The sequence below is a fragment of the Pristis pectinata genome, chromosome 11, assembly GCF_009764475.1.
Source record: "Pristis pectinata isolate sPriPec2 chromosome 11, sPriPec2.1.pri, whole genome shotgun sequence".
Taxonomy (NCBI): Eukaryota; Metazoa; Chordata; class Chondrichthyes; order Rhinopristiformes; family Pristidae; genus Pristis; species Pristis pectinata.
The window spans coordinates 25736026-25758072 of NC_067415.1; the positions used below are offsets into that span (position 1 = coordinate 25736026).

Genomic DNA, 22047 nt, shown 5'->3' on the forward strand with positions numbered 1-22047 from the left:
AATGTTGGAGTACTTCAGAATACACCATGTTTCTTCTTAATCCGATGTAAAAATGTATGGATTATTTTTATCTCCAACTCTGGAACAGTCAACAGGACCATGGGAAAAGCATTGAATTTCAAGATTCAGGCCAACAACGTTTGGTGATTATGCTTGCGCCTTAATGCTCAGAGCAAAACGAAGTTGAACAGGAAACTGAAGTTGCTTGAATCGAATAGGTGGATCAGATGGGATAATTTGTATCCAAGATTTGAATAAGTTTTCCCTAACATCATTACCAGTTATTACTGTAATCTCAATTACATGCAGTAGTAAATTTTGAACTGACAATCTTGTGCTATTGTAATAGTATCAGTGAAGCCAAATTCCTGAGTAGCGTTATTGGACCTCCTTCCTTTAGTTCAAGATTATGTGTTGGCACACCAAGCGGTGACAGAGGGTTTAAAAATTCATCAGGGAAATGTATAACCTCAGCAATGTCTGTCACACGGTCAATAAACTTATATTGTACAGATTGTGCGAGAAGCTTTGAAGGAAGGTCTTTATTCATAGCCTGCACTGTATCATATTTTGATGCTAAAATTGCTCTTTCACACAGCCATTAGTAATTTAAATAGTGTTGAGTGACATTTGGGAAAACAGCTTGCATCAGATCACGTAGCGATGTAATGATACGGCCCAAGTTTTTCATTAAAATCATTCCTGTTAAGTTTCTGTGTGTAATTTCCCCATTTCCAAATTCATGTAAATTCAAAGCAAGCTCTCTCGCAGATGTTATCACCTGTCAAGTGCACTCACATACTGGTTTTCAAGTGTAATCATTTAACATTTTCCCAAATACAGGTATATGATGCTTCATAAACAGCCTTTGTAATAGTATCCATGGTATTTCTTTGGTGTCTCACTAAACCTCCCACTTAAACTTGGTGCATAAATTTACAGTTTCACTTTATGGTTCAAGTGACATCAGAGGTACTTAGGTCAGGTCCACTGAAAGATTTACTTCCTCAAAAATAGATCTGAAAACAATCTTATTCATTTTCAATGGGGAAAATTAGAAAAAAAACAAGAGTGCAGTTCACATCCTTGTGCTCAATCAAACTTACATGCAAAATTTCACATTTCTTATTTTATTACTGAGCTATGCGTGGGATACAAGGGCATTCTATTTTATAATATACAGGTGACCCCCTACATTACGGGGGTCTGCATTCCTAGAAAATGGGCCACATAGTGGTTTTCCGTAACACAAAGCCACATCATCTGGCATGCGTCAAGAAACGTGAATTGAAAAAAAAGGTGTTGACTTATTTGCTTTTGTTCCCCCCACATAAATTCCATGACAGCAAATTTTATTCGTTATCTCAAATGTTTGAGTTGTGATTTGCAAATTCTGTAAGGGCAAACTTCCATAACCCGAAAGGCTGTAATGTGAGGGTCGTCTTATCTTTAGATTAATAGAACAAGTGAATGTTAGCAATAACAATCTGTTTGTAGCTGCTATCTCAAGCCAGTAGTTCATTCTATGTTTTGTTCTCCTCAGGAGTCACTAATATGGTTTCAAATAGATTCAATTTAAGGATTACAAAAAAGTTTGAAATAAATTATGTCAAAAAGGCACTATAGTAAAGTCTTCTAAAACACTTGCCTGCACTAAGCAGAATTCTTAAATGCACAAAACTGTCAATTGTATGCCATCTGAACAAATTATATAGTATATTTACAGTGACTTGTCTCCTACCAAGTCAGGATTGACTTATTGCCAAAGCAATGCAGCATGTTATTCATGGGAATGATTTATTTGGACTCAGATACTTCAATTCTGGACAGTTAAAGAAACCAAATTAAAACTTCAGAAAAACTGCTCATTTTTCTCACAATATGCTCCAAAGGAAAAAAAAATCTACATTTCTAACCATTTAAAATGACAAAAAGCATACTATCCCATGAAAGCTCATTTTGTCCTGCTTATTGCATTAGATGCAGGAGATATTTTCAGAATATATTTGACAGGTCTTTTGTATATTGGAAATAAGTATTTGGTCTGTTCAAAACATTGCATTGAGATTGACATTGTTCCTCACAAAGATTATCCACAAGAAACTAAAGACATTTCAATTCTTTATAGTAATGTATGCATCTTTGCCAATTGCTGAGTATTTGGAGCTCTGAAATACATTGCAACTCACAGCAGTGAAAGTACCATAGAGCTGTCCACCATTGAACAGGTTCCAGAAAACAAGTGTACCTGTAAGAACCAAAAATAAAAATTATTTTTAAAATAGAGGACAGGAATCAATGGCTGAAAGCTCTGATTCTCACATTATTATAAACATATATTGCACAGTAGTATTTACTATTACAAGAAACCTCCTACAAACAGTAACTGTTGTAGCTACAGTATGAACAAGCATAATATTGAACATTATGAAAAATAAAAAAAACTGCAGATACAGGAAACCTCAAATAAAAACAGAAAATGCTGGAGATATTCAGGAGGCCATGCGATAACTGTGGAAAGAGAGAAAATAAATTTAGGCTTCCTATTGATCTAGCCCTGAACTTGCATCTTCCTACAGTTTCTTTCTCCCCCATATTTTCTCATGAACTCTGAGCTCACCCTGTCCTTCAAACCTTGGAATTGAACTGATGACCACCCAACCTAATTTTCATGTTATATTAGAACGATTTCCTCCTCTCAAATTCTGTCTGCCTTGCTATCAAGACTTCCAACATCATAGCTACCTCAAAAAAAACATCCTTCTATGAAATTCTTGAAGACGTTGTCACCTCCCAAAGCAGTGCCCCTTCCCACCCTGACCCTCTGATTTATCTCTACCCATTGCCGAGTGACAAATCATGGTGATTGTGATTATAGCACACTATCCTTCATTTCCCTCTTTAGCATCCCTGCAGCCATTGATACCACAACACTCTCCAACACCTTCTTCCATATCCACATTAATGAGATTTTCCTTGTTTAATTTTATCTTATTTATCTGATCTCTGGCCACTTTTTACTATCACAGTCCATGCACCATTACCTAGAAATTGGCCAAGAATTTGTTCTTGGATTCTTGTCTTTCATTCTTTGTATCTTGAAAACAACATTTTTGGCTAAAGGGATCACTGTCCACTCAAATTTGATGATAGTCAGTCCTAATTCTTCATTCACTTCCTCAATCTGTTTACTAATATCCAATCTTAGACAAGCCGCAGTTTTCTCCAGTTAAACACTGGGATGGCTGAAACACTGATCATCTTCCACTGTGCCCTCATCTTCTGTGTCATCCTTTTCACTGCCCTTCTTCAAGGAGGACTGCATACAATCTTGCTCTACTCAGCTCCCACCTGAGAGCCTTACTTTCTATCAACAGGACCACTTACTTTCACCACATGCCACTTACTTTCTCCCCCATAGTATTGCTCAAATCCACTCTAGCCTCAGCTCAGCTGCTGCTAAAATCAGCCAAGCGTCTATCATCTGGATTACTTCAATCCTTCTGTGGCTATACAGTGACAAGAGCCTCCTAAAAATACTCTGCCTTCCAAATTCAGCCACTTACCAGCAAAGAAAATGGATTGGAAAAACAAATATAAGGCACCTTTTCTGGCACAGTAATGAAGAGGGTTTATAATTGAAATAACTTTTTATCCTTCCAGATGCTGACAGATTTGTATATTTACAGCACTTTGGCTATTGTTTCAGATTTTCAACAGTTTCAGCTTTTCTTTTGATCTCTAATTGGAACCTTTTGCTTACCTTGGGGACCAGTGGTAACAAGGGATGCTCCTAATTCAATCTTCAGTGCTCGAGTTTTCAAGAAAATAACTTTATTTACACTTTTATCTATTACTACTGTGAAAACATTAAAAAGTAATTAAAATAATCAGAAAACTACTGAACACCAAGATGGAAATAAAAAGTAATTTAATTATTAAGATATCTCTATTAGTCACATGTACATCGAAACACTCAGTGAAATGCATCTTTTGCAGTAGAGTATTCTGGGACAGCCCGCATGTGTCGCCACACTTCCGGCGCCAACACAACATGCCCACAACTTCCTAACCCGTACATCTTTGGAATATGGGAGGAATCTGGAGCAACCGGAGGAACCCCACACAGACACAGGGAGAAAATACAAACTCCTTACTGGACAGTGGCTGGAATTGAACCCAGGTCACTGGCGCTGTAATAGCATTACGCTAACTGCCACACTACCATCCCTGCCCTGGTATTACTGGTATTATGGCGGTACCAGAAAACAATTGTTACATTACTTAATTCTTGCCGTCTCCATTTCGTTCAGAACTTTATCTGCCTAATTAAGAATGTTAGTCAGTGTCTCCCCTGCGGTTTCCCCATCTTACTGAACATTTCTCTAAAAGCTGTTAACACTGAAATCCATAACATTCAGATTGGAAATGTGGATTAAAGCAAAATGAAATCTTTCAAACTTCCATTACTTCATAGTTCAGTGACTAATTATCAGTCCAACTCACCCTTCCTTCTTACAAAAACAAATGAAGCTATTATAACTTAATAGCCGGGTACATGTTAAATGTAGTTCCCTATTCTCACACACTAGTAAGGTGCACTTTAGTCATGCACTTATCAAATTTTTACCCAGAAGGCTGAACTTACTGAAAAGTGACACCATATACTATACAGTTAGGCCTGCGTGACTGTGAGGCCTCGCATACTTATGTGCTGTCACGTGAACAAGAATGAGAGCCGCTCAGATAACTGCTCAGAAAAACTTTGACAGGCATCAAAATCATCCCCTCAGCTTTGCTATCTGTTCAAGACTGTCAAGTTAGTTTCCGTGGTTTCAAATGTTCCAAACAACAAAGCATTCAAAAACTTTTAGAAACCAAATTTTAAAAAATATTAAAATAGAAAATCATCTAAATCATTTATAAATGCATTTAGATAACTAAAAACATTACACAACCCCAACTATAAACATAATTGTATATACACTTTTCTTACCTTTCTTTCTTGCGGATGTAAGACTTCCATTTAAATGAATGGGCTCAAAGTTCCTATGCCCATTCTAACCTGTATAAGTGTTGGGGAACTCCAGAGGTAGTTCATCACCACTCAACCCTGCCTGAAGCATAGCTACAGATTCAGTAACAACAACTTTTCAGTGAGTTCAGGATTTCTGCGTTCAAACATTTATGCATCCAAATCCTAAGCCCGCTGACACTTATGTGGATAAATGAGGGCAGCTTCACACAGAACTATCAGCATTTACCAGCGAGTTCTGGGACAATATTTTTGATGAGTAGAAAATCACCCAGTTGCTGAGATGATCTAACCAATTTATTTAAGATCTTTGCAATTCTCTGCCTTTGAAGCCAGTGGAGGCTAAGTCACTGAATATATTTGGGAAGGAGGTGGATGGATTACTGGATATAAAAAGGTATCAAGGAATATTGTATTGAGGAGAAGGATCAGACAACATTTTCTCTTCAACTGTGTATCTCCTTCTTCAACAATTAACTTTGGAATACAGATCCTGTCACTTCTGTTAAAAGATGTTTGCAACTTATCAATCACAGTCCTTTCATTTTACCTTCTCCATCTCTGCACACTTTGGTTGTTGGGTTCTGTAGGTGACAACAGATGTGACCAGAGATCATATTCCAAACAATTGTTTCACCATCATAGCTGGAGGTGGCAAGAAGTGTTGGGGGACATTGGGCTATACACAGAATGTCATCCTTGTGTCCCCATTTCTAGGAAGAGACATAACAAGATATTAGGATTACCTAAGATGCATATTCAAATAAATGTATCCTCTTGTTTTCATAATGTCTGTTTAATAAATATTTTTATTAGTTTACCAGAATAGAATATTATATTAGCCACTCAGGAACGTAACGGGGTGGAATTCAGGTTTTCAACAAGACATAGTCACAATACATAACCAAATTTATAGCAGAGATCTTTGAATCTTGGCTGAAGTTATTCAACCAACTCACAATGATTTTGAGAATTAAGACTTGAACTTGCTTCTGAATTCTTGCTTCTTTATCCCCTGCACACTAGCTATTCCCACAACTGATGAATCAATCACCTACAAATTATACGCAGGTCCTCCCCAGGTTACAAACAGGGTTCCATTCCTGTGAACTGCTCACAACCTGAACATTTCACGGGTCAGGGATGTGGCCACAAACCGAGTTCCCACTGGCAGAAGATGCCTGCAGCCCCGCAGAAGTCGGCAAATCTATTCTGCCAGTCTCCCAAACACACGTTCATGTGTACGGGCTGTACATAAGTCAGGTGTTCGTAAGCTGGGAAGGACCTGTAAATGTCGATGTATAAATTTCTTTACCATCTTATTCCCTCGATACTTGATTTGCACCAGTCAGTTATAAGAAGCTGGGTTTTTGACATTGTTTAGAACTATTTCTTACTGTGCATGTCATTAACAAATGAAATTATGCATTTCCTTTGGATATATGATGGTACAGCACACAATGCGAGGTTGCTAGTACAGGCCACACACATCCCAATTGATAGATCAATTTGAAAACAGTCAAAAAAAATCATGAATGAAAATAGTGCAGTATACGCTACAATACGTGAACACCGCAGCATGTTGCAAAGCAAACTAAGCATCAAGTAGTGTTCCTTACCAGATCATCCTGCCAATGGGGCTGAGGAGGCTGAACATGATGAAGGTCATCAAATGAATCCTGGACCATATGAGAAAGAAAGAGAATAATGATTTTGTTAAAGTATCTTTACAGAGACAAAAATATTGTACACTATTAACACAAGTTTAGAGTATTAACATTAACTGTGTAAAGAGAAGAATGAACAGAGTATGCTGTGCCTACTGAACTCAGTGTCCCAAGCGTTTCAGGTTAAATATCCAATCACTGCTGAGTTCACAGGTCTCAAGTAGTGAAGGCATGGTGTGGCCTGTATCATAAGAGACAGGCCATTAGGCTCAACTGGTCTATGCTGGCGATTATGCTCAACATGAACTCCTAACTCCTAATTCCACCCTACTATCCTTCTGTTCATTTCTCCCTTTTGAATGCCAGCGTTACCAATTGAGCTCAAAATTTGTAAATGAGTAAAAAAAAGTGTCAGCCGACACTTTCCGCTTCTGTTTACTATCCAATGATCCCAGCTGGGACTGTGCATCATGGACGCAGGACAGAAGGTCTAACTCCAGGTTAAGCCTCTCACCCTGAATTTGTGGTTACGTCCTGTGACCTTACAGATTCAAAGCGTAATAATGGAACAGATTTTTGAATGCAGAGGCACTATTTCCTGAAGTGTCTCCCATCCACCATCAATATGATACCTGGATGATGAGCTGAAAAATAAGTAGACCAAGATAGCTGAGGGGAGTTGAACTATGACCAGAGAGGATGAGTAACCAGCAGAAACTGTGAAAGAAAGGGATGACTTGTACATGAAATTTAGGGCAACTTTCTAGGCTATCTGAACTCTACAAAGAATGGAGGGTAGTAAACTGTTGGCAAAAAAACTTGGATCTAATCCTTGAGATGGCTAAGCTAAACTGTAGGACTGAAGAGCACTGAACAGACACGACACATGCCTTTCACCTCCTCATTTTGGCAATATATCAAGGTTGGATGGGAGAGCTCAAAGAAAATCTATAACCATTTTGGCTGGGACACAAAATATTCAGAAAGCTAACATGACTAGTGTTGAACGCATCGTTGTGTGTGAAGAATTACCTATTCATTTTTGGCATCTCATTGTCACTGTCAAGATCAGCATTTATTGTTCATCCCCAACTGCCCTTAAGAAGGGGATGAACAGCCTTCCTGAACTTGCTACTCGTGGTAATCACTGAGTGCTGTTGGGTAGAGTGTTACAGAATGCAGACCAAGTAATGGTGAAGGAACAGTGATCTATTTCTGTCAAAATGTTCTTCAACTTGTAGAGGAACATGAGTGATGGCAATCTTTTGTATCTGCTGCCCCTGTCCTTCATGGTGGTAGGGGTTGTGGGTTTGGGAGGTTCTGTCGGAGTAGCCCAGGCAAGTAACTGCAGTGCATTTCCACCCCCTTTATGTCCAATGCTGCACTTTAAGAGATAAGATTTCTTTATTAGTCACATGTACATCGAAACACAGTGAAATGCATCTTTTGTGTAGAGTGCTTTGGGGGCAGCCCACAAGTGTCACCACGCTTCCGGCGCCAACATAGCATGCTCACAACTTCCTAACCCGTACGTCTTTGGAATGTGGGAGGAAACCGGAGTACCCGGTGGAAACCCACAAGACACGGGGAGAACGTACAAACTCCTTACAGACAGTGGCCAGAATTGAACCCGGGTTGCTGGCGCTGTAATAGCGTTACGCTAACTGCTAACTAAGTTATAAAAGCAGTCATATATTTCATTAAAGTGAAGTGACTATATGGCTTCGCTGTCATGACTTTCCATTGCCAAACATTCCACTTCTGCAGTAACTTTTACTTGGACTAAGTCCCAACAGTTATCTCCACCTATAGTATCAATGCTGTCTATTCCAAGCTCATGATCAACTGCGTATCGCTCGATGCAATATACACAAACTCAGTGCTCACAGATTCTGAACTCTTTCCCTTAGTGCGGCCTTGACTTGCATCTTAGTTTGTGTTTAAACTTACACACTGCCCTAATATGGCTGTTTCTCTCGCAGGCAAATCATCTTGCTTCCTTACATGCACTTAGTGGATAACCCCCAGTGCAGGCACAGCAGGACTTTGCAACATGAGGTGCAAAGATAAGATGGTTTCAGATATGAGGGTTTTGACTCCACCTTCTGATTATCAGCCACCAATGCAGCTGGAGCTGGGCCAGGTGAAATTCTTTTATACATCTCACATCTATTTTTATTGAAGCAGCAATGCTCAGTAGCTTTGATTGAACCTGGTCATTGTACAGCCCACAAAGAAATTTGTTTCACAATGCTCTATCCAAAATTTCAACAAAGCTTCAAAGCTTTGGTAACTCTTTAATAGCCACCATGTAGTAACGGACAGTTTCACCCAAAATTCTCTTGTTCCAAAGTGATAACTTGTGGCATTTTGGAAGACTGTGAATCATAATACACCTCCAACTTCTGAATTATTACAGTGATAGGAATAGCTCAAGCCTTTGGAAGGGCACTGAGATTTGAGATTATGAGATAAGCCTCAGAGGCCACCTTTGACTAGGATGATGTTTTTCTTTCCTAAAGTATTTTATTTAATACCCGAACATTTTCTACTGTTCCTTCACTGTTTCTGTCAATTTTTTTGTTTGTTTTGTGGAACATCTCCATGCTCAATGTGTGCCACAAATGACTCTGAAGCCCTGTCAAAAGGACCAAGCTTCCAACATAAGCATTTGCCACTGCTGCCGTCATTTTGTTCTGGTCTCCTGCTAAGACGGCCTCAAGTGTATTTTTATATTCAGTACATTATTTTGCTTTAAAGGGCTTAGCCTGTTCAACATGGTTGCAGCCTGATACTCCAACACAGCTTTTGCATGCTGTAAAGTGGCTGCCTGCATCTCTCTCTCTCTTCCTCTGATTAATGATCCACAATGTCATAACTGCCAGGCCATGTAACCCAACAAAGCACAAAAATCAATGCAGGAGAACTCTATCATCCAGGTGAGTTGCTCCAATCTTGATCCCCATTCCCAGTATGTTCTGTATTAAAGGCTGTGCTCCAGTCTTCGCATTTGCCTTGACATCTATTTTTATTTTTATTTATTTGTGGAGAACACACATCGGTCCTCATTGAGGGGTCTGCGGTGGAAAGGTTGAGCAGCTTCAAGTTCCTAGGTGTCAACATCTCAGAGGATCTATGCTGGGCCCAAATCATTGATGCAATCACAAAGAAGGCACGCCAGTGGCTCTACTTCATTAGGAGCTTGAGGAGATCTGGTATGTCACCAAAGACTCTTGCAAATTTCTACAGATGTACAGTGGAGAGCATCCTGACTGGTTGCCTCACAGCCTGGTATGGAGGCTCCAATGCACAGGATTGAAAGAGGCTGCAGAGGGTTGTAGCCTCAGTCAGCTCCATCAGAGGCACAACCCTCCCCACCATCGAGGACATCTTCAAGAGGCAGTGCCTCAAGAAGGAGGCATCCATCTTAAAAGGCTCACCATCAGGACATGTCCTCTTCACATTACTACCATCGGGGAGGTGGTACAGGAGCCTGAAGACCCACACTCAGTGTTTTAGGAACAGCTTCTTCCCTTCCGCCATCAGATTTCTGAATGGTCCATGAACCCAGAAACACTACCTCATTATTCCTTTTTTTTCACTATTTGTTTTTGTAACTTATAGTAATTTTTTTGTCTTTACACTGTACAGCTGCTGCAAAACAACAAATTTCACGACATATGTCAGTGATAATAAACCTGATTCTGACTCATTCTTGATTACTCAGTATGGAATTGAACAATAGAACTTTATTTCATAAATCAGGCCACTCATAACTATGTTGTTAGGCAAGTACTCATCGTGGAGTCCAGTTACGGGGTGCTGGGTATATAGTAATGGTAAAAATATACATAATTAGTGTCGTCATATTATGTAATGAACTCTCGTAAAGCTATTGCCATGTACACAACACTGCTCTTCCCTTTTGGAAAGTAGATTAGCCCCCCCCATCCCCCCCCCCCCATACACAGGTATTCATTATCACAGAATGTCAACTGATTTGCTTATATGTTGTAATCATTTCAGAGGTTCATGAGTTTCTATAGCTCCTGTGACTTACTGATTCCCTCAGTGTAGTCATCTTGCCATGGAACACCAAATATCCACTTGGTTGATGCAATATATAGTGACATCACCACATTACATCATGAACTTTCTTAAAGCAAAAGGCACATATACACAGATAACATACATCTCAATACTTACACGGTATATATTTATTCTTCTATCCCATCCAACAGCAAGCACATAACTAGAAAAAAATTCAAGATATATGTGATTGATAACACACGATACAACTTGAAAGTACAATGCTGATTCCAGCTGACTAATCAAAAACATATCTAGATGGATTGGTTGGGTTTAGATAGGGAACTTTCAGATTTAGTGGTTGGTTGTTATTAAAATAACTGGCCCCAGCCAAATTAATGTATAGGGCTCAGTATCTCTGAAGGAAAGCAGGAACTCAACCAAAGGTGCAAACTACTAATAAATTTCCAGAAAATATTGTCAAATTGGATAAAATGCCATGTACAACTTGAGAATCCTATTAAATATGGAAAATAATAGACACAGGGAGCCTAAAACATTGAGAGTGCATAGTGGACTTTCATTGATGTAGAGAAGGTTTATGCAAAAGATAGAGATTTTTAAATTCTGAAATATTTTGACAGAATGAAAAGGCAAAATAGTTTTCTCTGGCTGGGAAGTCAATGTTGAGTGTTTCTAAATTTAAAAGGAATGAACACAAATGTTACAAGGACTTTCTTAGTGCAGTGGGTGTTGAGAACATGGAATGCTTTGCAACACAAAGATTATTGCAATTTTAAGGGAAAAAATATTTATATCAGAGTAGGACACTGCTCTGAGCTGGAAAAAAGACAGCAATAGGATTAGCTATCAAGGATTTAATAGCTAGGGGTTCATACAGGTGTTTCTGAGGTCACAGACTAGACTCTGGGATGGCATGTTACCTCCTGATACTAGGATCATGAATGCCACTGAACAGCTGCAGAACATGAAAGGTTACTGCACAAGATCCCACAGGGCTGGGTGAAGAACAATAGCTGTGACTATCAGTATACAATCCATGTATGGATTTTTGGAGCAATCTGTGGAGTCCACTTTGTCGTTAACCTGTACTGGAAAGCAGGTATTTCTGTAGGCGGCCACGTATCGAGTGCCCTCGATGTGGCAGATACGTCGGAACAAAGCAATGGAGATCTTCAGTGATTGAGGTATCATATGGGTTCCATCGTGAAACGTGGATTTCGTAAATTCTCTCTACAATCTACTGTGGCTTTTTTTCAAAAGCCTTTACTCATCGTCCTACCTTATGACTTGCTGAACTGAACTTTGAGAACTATTCCCAGACTTGGGGTTTGGGAATTTGCCACACACACACTTTGAGTTTATTCTTGGGGTCAGTGTTTCATATCTAACATTTTTATTTCTCTTATTATTACAAGTAGTTAATAATATATAGATTCTAACACTTATACATGGCTGTTTGTGTTTCTATTGTTGCTGGTATGTAACAGTATAAAGAATGAACGACCTTATCATTGTCTAGATGTAGTGTGACTTGAAAACTATGATGGGATCCTCATACAGGAAACACAAAAGGTTAACATACAGATACAACAAGTAATTAAGAAAGCGAATGAAATGTTGGCCTTAATTGCAAGGGGTATGGAGGGAAGTTTTGTTGCAACTTTACAGAGTCCTGGTGGGAACACTGCAAACAGTTTTGGTCTACATGTTTAAGGATATACTAGCACTGGAGACAGTGCAGAGAATGTTCACTAGGTTGATGCCTGGGATGAACAGATTCAAAAATGAAGTAAGGTTGAGAGACTGAGTTTATATTCATTGGAGTTTAAAAGAATAAGAGGTGATCTTATTGATATATATAAGATTCTGAGGGGATCAACTGGGTGGATGTGGAGGATATGTTTCCCCTAGAGGGGGTACCTAGAACTAGGGGCATATTTTCAGGATAACGAAAGCCCATTTAAGACATAGGGAGGAATTTCTTCCGACAAAAGGTCGTGAATCCTCTGTCCCACAAAGCTGTGTAGGCTCAGGTTGACAGACAACAAAGTCAAGAGGTTTGGGAAGTGACCAGGAGAGTAGTGTTGAGACCAAGATTGGATCAGCCAGAATCTTATTCAATGGTAAAGTAGGTTCAATAGGCCAGCTGGCCTCCTCCTGTTATTTAAATTCTTATGTAGTTTTAGACAGGGTCTCAGAGAACAACCTAAAGTTAAGAAGGTGCAGAATTAATAGTATACATTAACTATGAATATGCCACATTCCCTTTCGCTTGGCACAAGGAGGCAATGACGGATCAGGAACTTAGCTGTTACAGGCCTTGTACGGACAATGGCAGCTGCACTTAATTTGGCCAATCTTCAGAGGTCTTTCAACCTGTTCATGTCGTGTGGAATAGATCACGGAGTGGTGATTTACTGCCATCACAACAAACTTAACTCAATATCTTAGGTCGAGTCTCCAGGAACCTGTGCCTTCTGATCTTTATCTCTAATACCAAAGTAAGTGAGTCAGAAAACAAGGTCTGATCCACCTTGGCACTACCCAAGTTCTCACCTTCCAAAGGAGCCATTTCTTATCACTGTTGTACTTTTTGTCTGCTCCATCCCCTAATGAAGAATGTACATCCATTAATCAATTGCAGCATTGAAAATGCTGAAGCAGAATCCAATTCCCCGCTCTATGGAGCCTTGATAGAGGTCTTTTGTATCCTCTTTAGCCACAGGCAAGGTCCCAGAGGACTGGAGAATAGCTAATGTTGTTCCTTTGTTCAAGAAGGACAACAAGGATAATTATAAACTGAAGAGCCATACATCAGTGGTAAGGAAATTACTGGAGCAGATCTTTAAGGACAAGATTTACTCACACCTGGAAAAAAATGGACCTATTAGGGATCGTCAGCATGGCTTTGTGTGGGGCAGCCCGTGCCTTACAAATTAGTTTGAGTTTTTTGAGGAGGTGACACAGATGCTTGGTGCAGATAGGGCAGTGGATATTGTCGAATGTTTTACTAAAATCCTTGCAGATAAGGTTCCTCATGGTAGGCTGATCAGAAGATTAAGGCACATGGGATCCATGGTGACTTGGTAGACTGGATTCAAAATTGGCCAAGGAAGACAGAGGGTCGTGGTGGGCAGGTTGTTATTCTGACTGGAGGTCTGTGACATGTGGCGTTCCACAGGGATCGGTGCTGGGACCACTGTTGTTTGTGGTGTATGTTAATGATTTAGACAAAAATGTAGGTGAGATGATTAGTAAGTTTGCATACAACACAAAACTTGGCAGAGTTGTGGTTGGTGAGGAAGGTTGTCAAAGGACGCAATAGGATATAGATCAGTTGGAAATATGGGCGAAGAAATGGCAGATGGAGTTTAATTCAGACAGATGTTGTACTTTGCGAGGTCAAATGTAAGAGGAAAGTATACAGTAAATGACAGGACCCTTTAGAGCATTGATGTACAGAGGGATTTTGGGGTGGAAGTCCATAGCTCCCTGAAAGTGACACACAAGTGGATAGGGTGGTAAAGAAGGTGTAAGGCATGCTTGCCTTCACCATTTGGGGCATTGAGTATAAAAGTTGGCAAGTTATGTTGCAGCTATATAAAACCTTGGCTACATTTGGAATATTGTGTGCAGTTCTGGTCACTGCATTACAGGAAGGATTCCGAGGCTTTGGAGAGGGTACAGAAGAGGTTCACGAGGATGTAGCCTGGATTGGAGGGGGTTAGCTATGAAGAGAGGGTGGGCAATCTTGGATTGTTTTCACCAAGCGTCAGAGGCTGAGGGGTGACCTGGACAAAGTGTATACAATTGTGAGGGGCATAGAAAAAGTGGATAGTCAAAGATTTTTCCCAGTGTGTAAATGTCAAATAGTAGAGGGCATATCTTTAAGGTGAGAGGGAGCAAATTTAAGGAGAGTTACGAAGCAAATCTTTTTTATATATAACATAAAACATGTGCAGGCAGATGGGATTAGTTTAAATTAGCATCATGGTTGACACATAGTGGGTTCTATGTTCTCTCTCAGCAGTGGTAAACCAATGGCGCTAAAAGCTTATCCTGCATAAGTAACAAGGACAAGTAAAGGAAGACAGACCAGGTCAGCAGTGCCATCAGACGCATTGAGTTAATGAAATTAACTGAGTGCAAGATCTGGTTCTATTGCAATGTGCACTATAGGAATAAGATAAAATCTTGCAAAATTAGATTGAGGCTGCTGCAATGAAATGATGGGAAAGGAGGCTAGGTTTGAAGTACATTGAACTCCAAGTTATCAGCTGAATGCCAAAGATCAGACAAGGAAATATTTTCAGAGAGAGCGAGAGAGAGAGAGAGCAGCAAGGAACATCAAGACTTTGCTTGTACGAATGAAATTAACAAATAGCATCGTGACATGTTTTTCTGTCAGAGCTGTCACCATGTGTTTCATTTACTACTTAGCTATTTCAGGGCAAAATTTGAGTGAATATTTACTAAATTCATAGCATCTTACTGATTGACAACCAATTGCAATCAGTTTACTTTGACAGGGCATCAAATGGATTTGACTAATTTATATTTGGTCCTTCAGGCAAGAGATAAGTTCTGGCCAGATTCACCCAGGATACATTCAGAGATCCCAATCTTGATAAACATCACTGGGATGCATGATTTTCTGCCCAGCATTGAAACATGTTGTATGGCCTAATACCTGTTTTAGTGGCAATAACTATTGCTTTAATACTATCTTGTATTACCTTTGAGCTGACAGATATTCCAAATGTTCTAATTGTTCCAAATATTGTTGGTGTCAGGTTGAATCACTGACCCCATGCAAGATCAAATCTTACAGCAGCTGGCTTCCCATTCCTCCCCATTGTCAAATGAAGGTAAATAATCAAGTAATCCAGTGACAGATTAAAAATGAAACTGGAGACTCACTGGCACCAAAGAGACAAACACTTCTGGAGATGGGTGGAAAGAAATTCAGGAGAGAGAAAATAAAAGCATTATCAAATACTTCATGCTTACTTATTTTTGTGCATTTCCACGTAGATGCAGTCACAGATTTCATCACATCTGTCCTCTATAACAAGAATAATTTAGAGTAGTTTACTTTGGTAAAAAAAAATTGATATATTTTTGCTCTGTGTGAATATCATTTTAAGATATACACAATTTTTTCTTTTAAATCAGACTAATTAATTAGTAAAACATCCTTTTGGTTTTATTCCAATTAAGTGCAAATTCTCTAATAAACTATATTAGCTTGATATAAGCCTAAAAAATTTGATTGGTCAATATCTTACAGAAAGTTAAGATCAAGTGCAGTCTTTAGGTAAGGGATAATTGGACACTGATAGAATTTAGTTCTTATTTGAAGGTTATACACCATGTTCATATTTTTATGCATATCCTTAGTAAATTCCCAAGCACATTACTTGTTAATGTAATACTGCACTTTCACCTTCCTGCTAATGAGAACAAATTTATACATACAGTTCCCTTTATAAATGTGAATAGAAGCACAAGGAAAAACTTAAAGGAAATGCATGCAGATAAAAAAAATGTTTAATATACAATACAGCTTTATTTACAGAAATTGAATAAACTTCAAAACATAGTTAATTCACTTAGTTCAGGTGAATTGGCAAAATGAACATATTCTGCTCTGTTAAGGAGGAATAGTACAACTGTCATAACTCAAATCAAGGAATGTTGAACTATTGAAGGTGACTCAGACTCAAATAAATTAATGCAAATTTTAGTTCCCCTTTTAAAGAATATTAAAAAATGGCAGCATGTTATGAATAATTTTTGCATGACAATTTCAAAACACAAGTGACATTAAGTCATGTTTTGTTTTTAACATATTTCAGCTTCCCTCTTAATTATATATATGTCTATATGTCTATTTAGCGCCTATATAATAAGTTAATTTTAAAAATTGCTTGATTTCTGGTCTGTGGGAATTCTATATGATTCAATGTGCAGCCAGATTGATGTCATCTCAGCTGGTTAATACCAGGGATTCCTCTGAATTGACCTCTGACATTAAAAACAAAAGTCACCAGAGAGATGGGTCCATCCCCATGGGAAAATTTCTCCCTGGCCAATAGGAAGCACAAATTCCAGACCAACACTACAGTGTCTTCCTGCTTAATTTACCTTTTGAAAGGAACACACTGAACAAAATATAACTTGAAAACAAGATGCTGCTTTGAGAAAGGAAGAAAATAATATCATACTCGAAAAGGACAAATGTAGTAAATGAAATGGCTTGCAGGAAAAGTGATAGCTGTAAATTAGAAGGGGCTGTAAACCAAAACTCCAATGAGGTGAACTTTGATAATGAAACTTTACCAGAAGATGAATGTTCACTGCCAGGGATATGTAATTACCTCCATGGTAGATGATACACTAATTGTATATCTTCTGCCTACATTGCTGCTGTGCACATAAACCCATTCCATTGTATACAAGCCCTTTTGGTGAGTGAAACCAACATAAATTACAGTTGTGTATATGGAGAAAACTGATATTAAGTAAATGATTGATTATTGAAACTAATTTATTAATTGGCATAGTAAACTGTACGCAAGCCTAAGCCACAAGTCCCATTTATGGCCTGGTTTACCAAGGACATAATTTAATAAGGAGGTATTTGATATGGAAGTTCCAGATTCCTGACCCTTTATGTCAGCTACATTGAATATTATTGCTGCCACCAGAAAGGTTCTAGTCTAACACTGAGTGCTGGAGACTGCATCCATGTTTCTTGATAGTGTGGAGGAATTTGTTTTAACCAGGCTTTAAACTAGATTGGCCGGGGGGGGGGGCGGGGGGTTGCGGGGAGTGGTGGGAGCAAGTCATGGGATAAAGCAGGAACCAGTGAGAGCAAGTTTAGTAATCAGGATAGCCAGGGTCACAGTAAAGGGGAAAAGAATACTCAGTTAAACTGCATTTATTTCAATGCATGAGGCTTAACAGGTAAGGCAGAAGAACTCAGAGCATGGATTGGCTCTGGGGAGTGGGATGTTATAGCCATGACAGAAACATGGCTGAGAGAAGGGCAGGACTGGCAACTCAATATTCCAGGATACCAATGCTACAGGCGTGACAGAGGTACAGGTAAACAAGGAGGGGGTGTTGCCTTTTTGATAAGGGAGGATGTAACAGCTGAACTTAGAGACGGCATTCTTGGGGGATTGTCCAGTGAAGCCATATCGTTAGAACTCAGAAACAAGAAGGGGAAGGTCACTCTAGTGGGGCTGAATTATTGACCCCCCAGATGACAGTGGGAACTTGAGGAGCAGGTAGAGAAATTGCTCATGGATGTAAGAATAATAGGGTTGTATTAGTGGGAGATTTTAATTTCCCTAGTATTAACTGGGCCACCCAGAGCGTTAAGGACCTGGATGGGTGGAATTTGTGAAATGTGTCCAGGAAAGTTTCCTGAGTCAATATATGGAAGGAGGCTGCAATACTGGACCTCCTCTTTGGGAATGAGGCAGGACAAGTAACTGAAGTGGCATAGAGTGGGATTGCAGCATGTCCCTGCCAAGGTGAAGGGTAAACCTGGCAAGTTTAGGGAACCTTGGATGATGAGAAATATTGAGGTTCTGACCTGGTGCATTCTCCAACCTTGTGGGAAATTGCAGAGGTACTTACAGAAATTTTTGCTTCATCTCTGGCTAGAGGTGAGGTTCTGGAGGACTGGAGAGTGGCTAATGTGGTACTGTTGTTTAAAAAGGGTAGCAAAACTAGCCAGGAAACTACAGGCCATTGAGTTTGAATTTGACAGGAAATTGCTAGATTCTGAGGGACAGGATCTACCAACATTTGAAGAGATGGTCTGATTCGGGACAGTCAGCAGAGCTTTGTGCATAAGAAGTCACGTCTGACAAATCTTTTGGAGTTCTTTAAAAGGCAACTAAGAGGGTAGACGAGGGTAGGGCAGTGGATGTGTCTATATGGACTTTAGCAGGGTCCCTCATGGCAGGCTAGTCTGGAAGGTTAGATCACATGGGATCCGGGTGGAGAAAGTGGATTGAATTCATAATTGGCTCAGTGGTAGGAAGCAGATAGTGATGGCCGAGTGTTGTTTCTCAGACTGGAGGCCTGTGTCTAGTGATGTGCCACAGGGGTCGGTGCTGGGACCTTTGTTGTTTGTAATTTACATAAACGATTTGGATGTGAATGTATAAGGCATGGTTAGTAAGTTTGCAGATGATATTAAAATAGGTGGTGTTGTAGATAGTGTAGAAGGTTATGAAAGATTACAGGGGGATCTTTATCAGGGATATGTGGGCTGAGGATTGGCAAATGGCTTTCAATCCAGATAAATGTGAGGTATTGCATTTTGGGAGATCAAACCAGGGTAGGACTTTACAGTGAAAGGTAGGGTCCTGGGGAGTGTTATAGAACAGAGGGACCTGGGAGTGCATGTGCCTAGTTCAGGTACATGGAGGGTTGGGGTTTAGAGGGATATGGGCTAAATGCTGGAAATTGGGACTAGCTGGGTGGGCACCATAGTTGGCATGGACTCATTGGGCCGAAGGGTCTGTATCCATGCTGTATTGCTCTATCACTCTATTTGATTTTTGACATAAGTATATCAAGTATTGAGATCACAATTATTACCAGAATTTACCTCGTTTCAGTATTTTTAAGCAGTGGCCATTATTATGATTCCAGATCTTCACACATCCATCTCTTCCTCCTGTAATTAGTCTAAAATAAGGTGGTTACTGTCGTGCTTTCATGTCATAATGTATTAGAAGAACCAACAAGGAATACAGTTCCACAAAATGGCAAACCCTCACCTCCTTCCACTCTCATCAAAAGCCATGCAACAAATGGCAGAATCACCATGGGCTCCACTGAATTCAAATGCAAGGTTTCCTGTGTCAAGGTCCCAGACTTTGATCACCTGGATGAAAGCACAAATTGTTTACTTTCTTTTTCTTTGAGGATTTTATTGATTTTAAGAGTATAATTCGGGGTTTTATTCAATTTATTGTATGTTTTAATTAAACTAATAAATCCTCTGTGGCACTGCTCACGATGAGTTACAGGAGACATCAATTTGTTAACCATAGAACAATACAGCACAATACAGGCCCTTCAGCCCACCATGTTGTGCCGACCTTTAAACCACGCCCAAGACTATCTAACCCCTTCCTCCCACATATCCCCCTATTTTAAATTCCTCCATATGCTTATCTAACAATCTCTTGAACTTGACCAACGTTATCAGCCTCCACCACCACCCCAGGCAGTGCATTCCATGCACCAACCACTCTCTGGGTGAAAAACCTCCTTCTGATATCTCCCTTGAACTTCCCACCCATTACCTTAAAGTCATGCCCTCTTGTACTGAGCATTGGTGCCCTGGGAAAGAGGCGCTGGCTGTCCACTCTATCTATTCCTCTTAATATTTTGTATACCTCTCCCCTCATCCTCCTTCTCTCCAATGAGTAGAGCCCTAGCTCCCTTAGTATCTCCTCATAATCCCTACTCTCCAATCCAGGCAGCATCCTGGTAAATCTCCTCTGCACCCTTTCCAACGCTTCCACATCCTTCCTATAATGAGGCGACCAGAACTGGACACAGTACTCCAAGTGTGGTCTAACCAGAGTTTTGTAGAGCTGCATCATTACCTCGCGGCTCTTAAGCTTGATCCCACGACTTATGAAAGCTAACATCCCATAAGCTTTCCTAACTACCCTATCCACCTGTGAGGCAACTTTCAGTGATTTGTGGATATGAACCCCCAGATCCCTCTGCTCCTCCACACTACCCAGAATCCTACCATTAACCTTGTACTCTGCCTTGGAGTTCGTCCTTCCAAAGTGTACCGCCTCACACTTCTCCGGATTGAACTCCATCTGCCACGACTCAGCCCAGCTCTGCATCCTATCAATATCCCTCTGCAAGCTTCTACAGCCCTCCACACTATCCACAACACCACTGTGTCATTTGCAAACTTGCTAACCCACCCTTCTACCCCCTCATCCAAGTCATTAATAAATATCACGAAAAGTAGCGATCCCAAAACTGATCCTTGTGGGACACCACTAGTCATGGCCCTCCAATCTGAATGCACTCCTTCCACCACAACCCTCTGCTTTCTACAGGCAAGCCAATTCTGAATCCACACGGCCGAGCCTCCCTGGATCCCTTGCCCTCTGACCTTCTGAAGAAGCCTACCATGTGGAACCTTGTCAAACACCTTACTAAAATCCATGTAGACCACATCCACTGCACTACCCTCATCAATCTTCCTGGTCACCTCCTCAAAGAACCCTATCAGGCTTGTGAGACAAGATCTTCCCTTCACAAAGCCATGCTGGCTGTCCCTAATCAGTCCATGATTTTCTAAATGCTCATAGATCCTAGCTCTTAGAATCCTAGCTCTTAGAATCCTTTCCAGCGTTAAAGCGTTCAAAGTCTCTGGGCCTATGCATGCAGGGAGCAACGTTTAGACCACTGATTTACAGTGAACGAAGGAATCAAATTCAATTAAAATTATGTCTGGCCTTAGGTTTCAGATCCATAACTTTTCTATAATACTAAGTCTCATTTATTCATATTTATATTCCTCTGCCCAACTCATCCCTTGCCATTTTAAAAGATGAGAATACATTGAAACTCGAGGTTAAAGATGCATCATTTGGAAAGTTAAACTGTTCTAACATGTGGGTCTGTCTTTTAATGTTGGTTTTGGCCTTTTGTTAGTTCTGCAGAACCTGGGGTAGGGATATCACTGTTGATATTAGAGTTTGGCAACTTAGTGTAAGGGATTCTCTCCACGGGCGTCACTAAAGAGAGAACATGGTGTCTAACAGAACAGATGAACTTGCAATTTGACACAATTAGAACATGTATTTTCAGATTTACCCAGAAATACTCCTGCTTTAACTGTTACCAGCCTCTCCCATCAGCAGATATTGTGCAAGTTGTGATTAGGAGCTTACTTCCTCTACTCAGTATTTAGAGATACAATGGTACAACCCAGAGATAACAATGGGAACCTCCCACAGCATGATCTGTTAATTGAATCTTTGCTGACGCATCCTCACACGTTTCTACACACAAGAATCTCAACACCATCCAGGACAAAGCACCCAGTCAACCTCCCTGAACACTCATTTTCATTACCACCAACACACTGTGACTGTTATGTACCAGCTACCTCCCAAACCTATGTTCCCTACCATCAAGGTCCACGGGAACAGCACTACTTATTTTTGCTTTTACTTAAATTACATTTATATTTCACTACTCAAAGGGTTTTTTTTTGCAAACTGA

General features: G+C 40.0%; 1 protein-coding gene across 1 annotated transcript in view; it reads right to left on the minus strand.

The window, feature by feature from the left end:
* Nucleotides 1-22047, minus strand: part of wdr95 (WD40 repeat domain 95) — a gene marked incomplete at its 3' end in the record, with an annotated part of 59623 nt that overhangs the window by 6951 nt on the left and 30625 nt on the right. The window contains exons 15-21 of the mRNA XM_052026532.1: nucleotides 19560-19666; nucleotides 19388-19467; nucleotides 15766-15820; nucleotides 10909-10954; nucleotides 6655-6714; nucleotides 5586-5748; nucleotides 2190-2248 (exon numbers count right to left, since the gene is read on the minus strand). Of these exons, the coding sequence (XP_051882492.1) occupies nucleotides 2190-2248; nucleotides 5586-5748; nucleotides 6655-6714; nucleotides 10909-10954; nucleotides 15766-15820; nucleotides 19388-19467; nucleotides 19560-19666 (570 nt within the window). The remainder of the gene's footprint in view (nucleotides 1-2189; nucleotides 2249-5585; nucleotides 5749-6654; nucleotides 6715-10908; nucleotides 10955-15765; nucleotides 15821-19387; nucleotides 19468-19559; nucleotides 19667-22047) is intronic.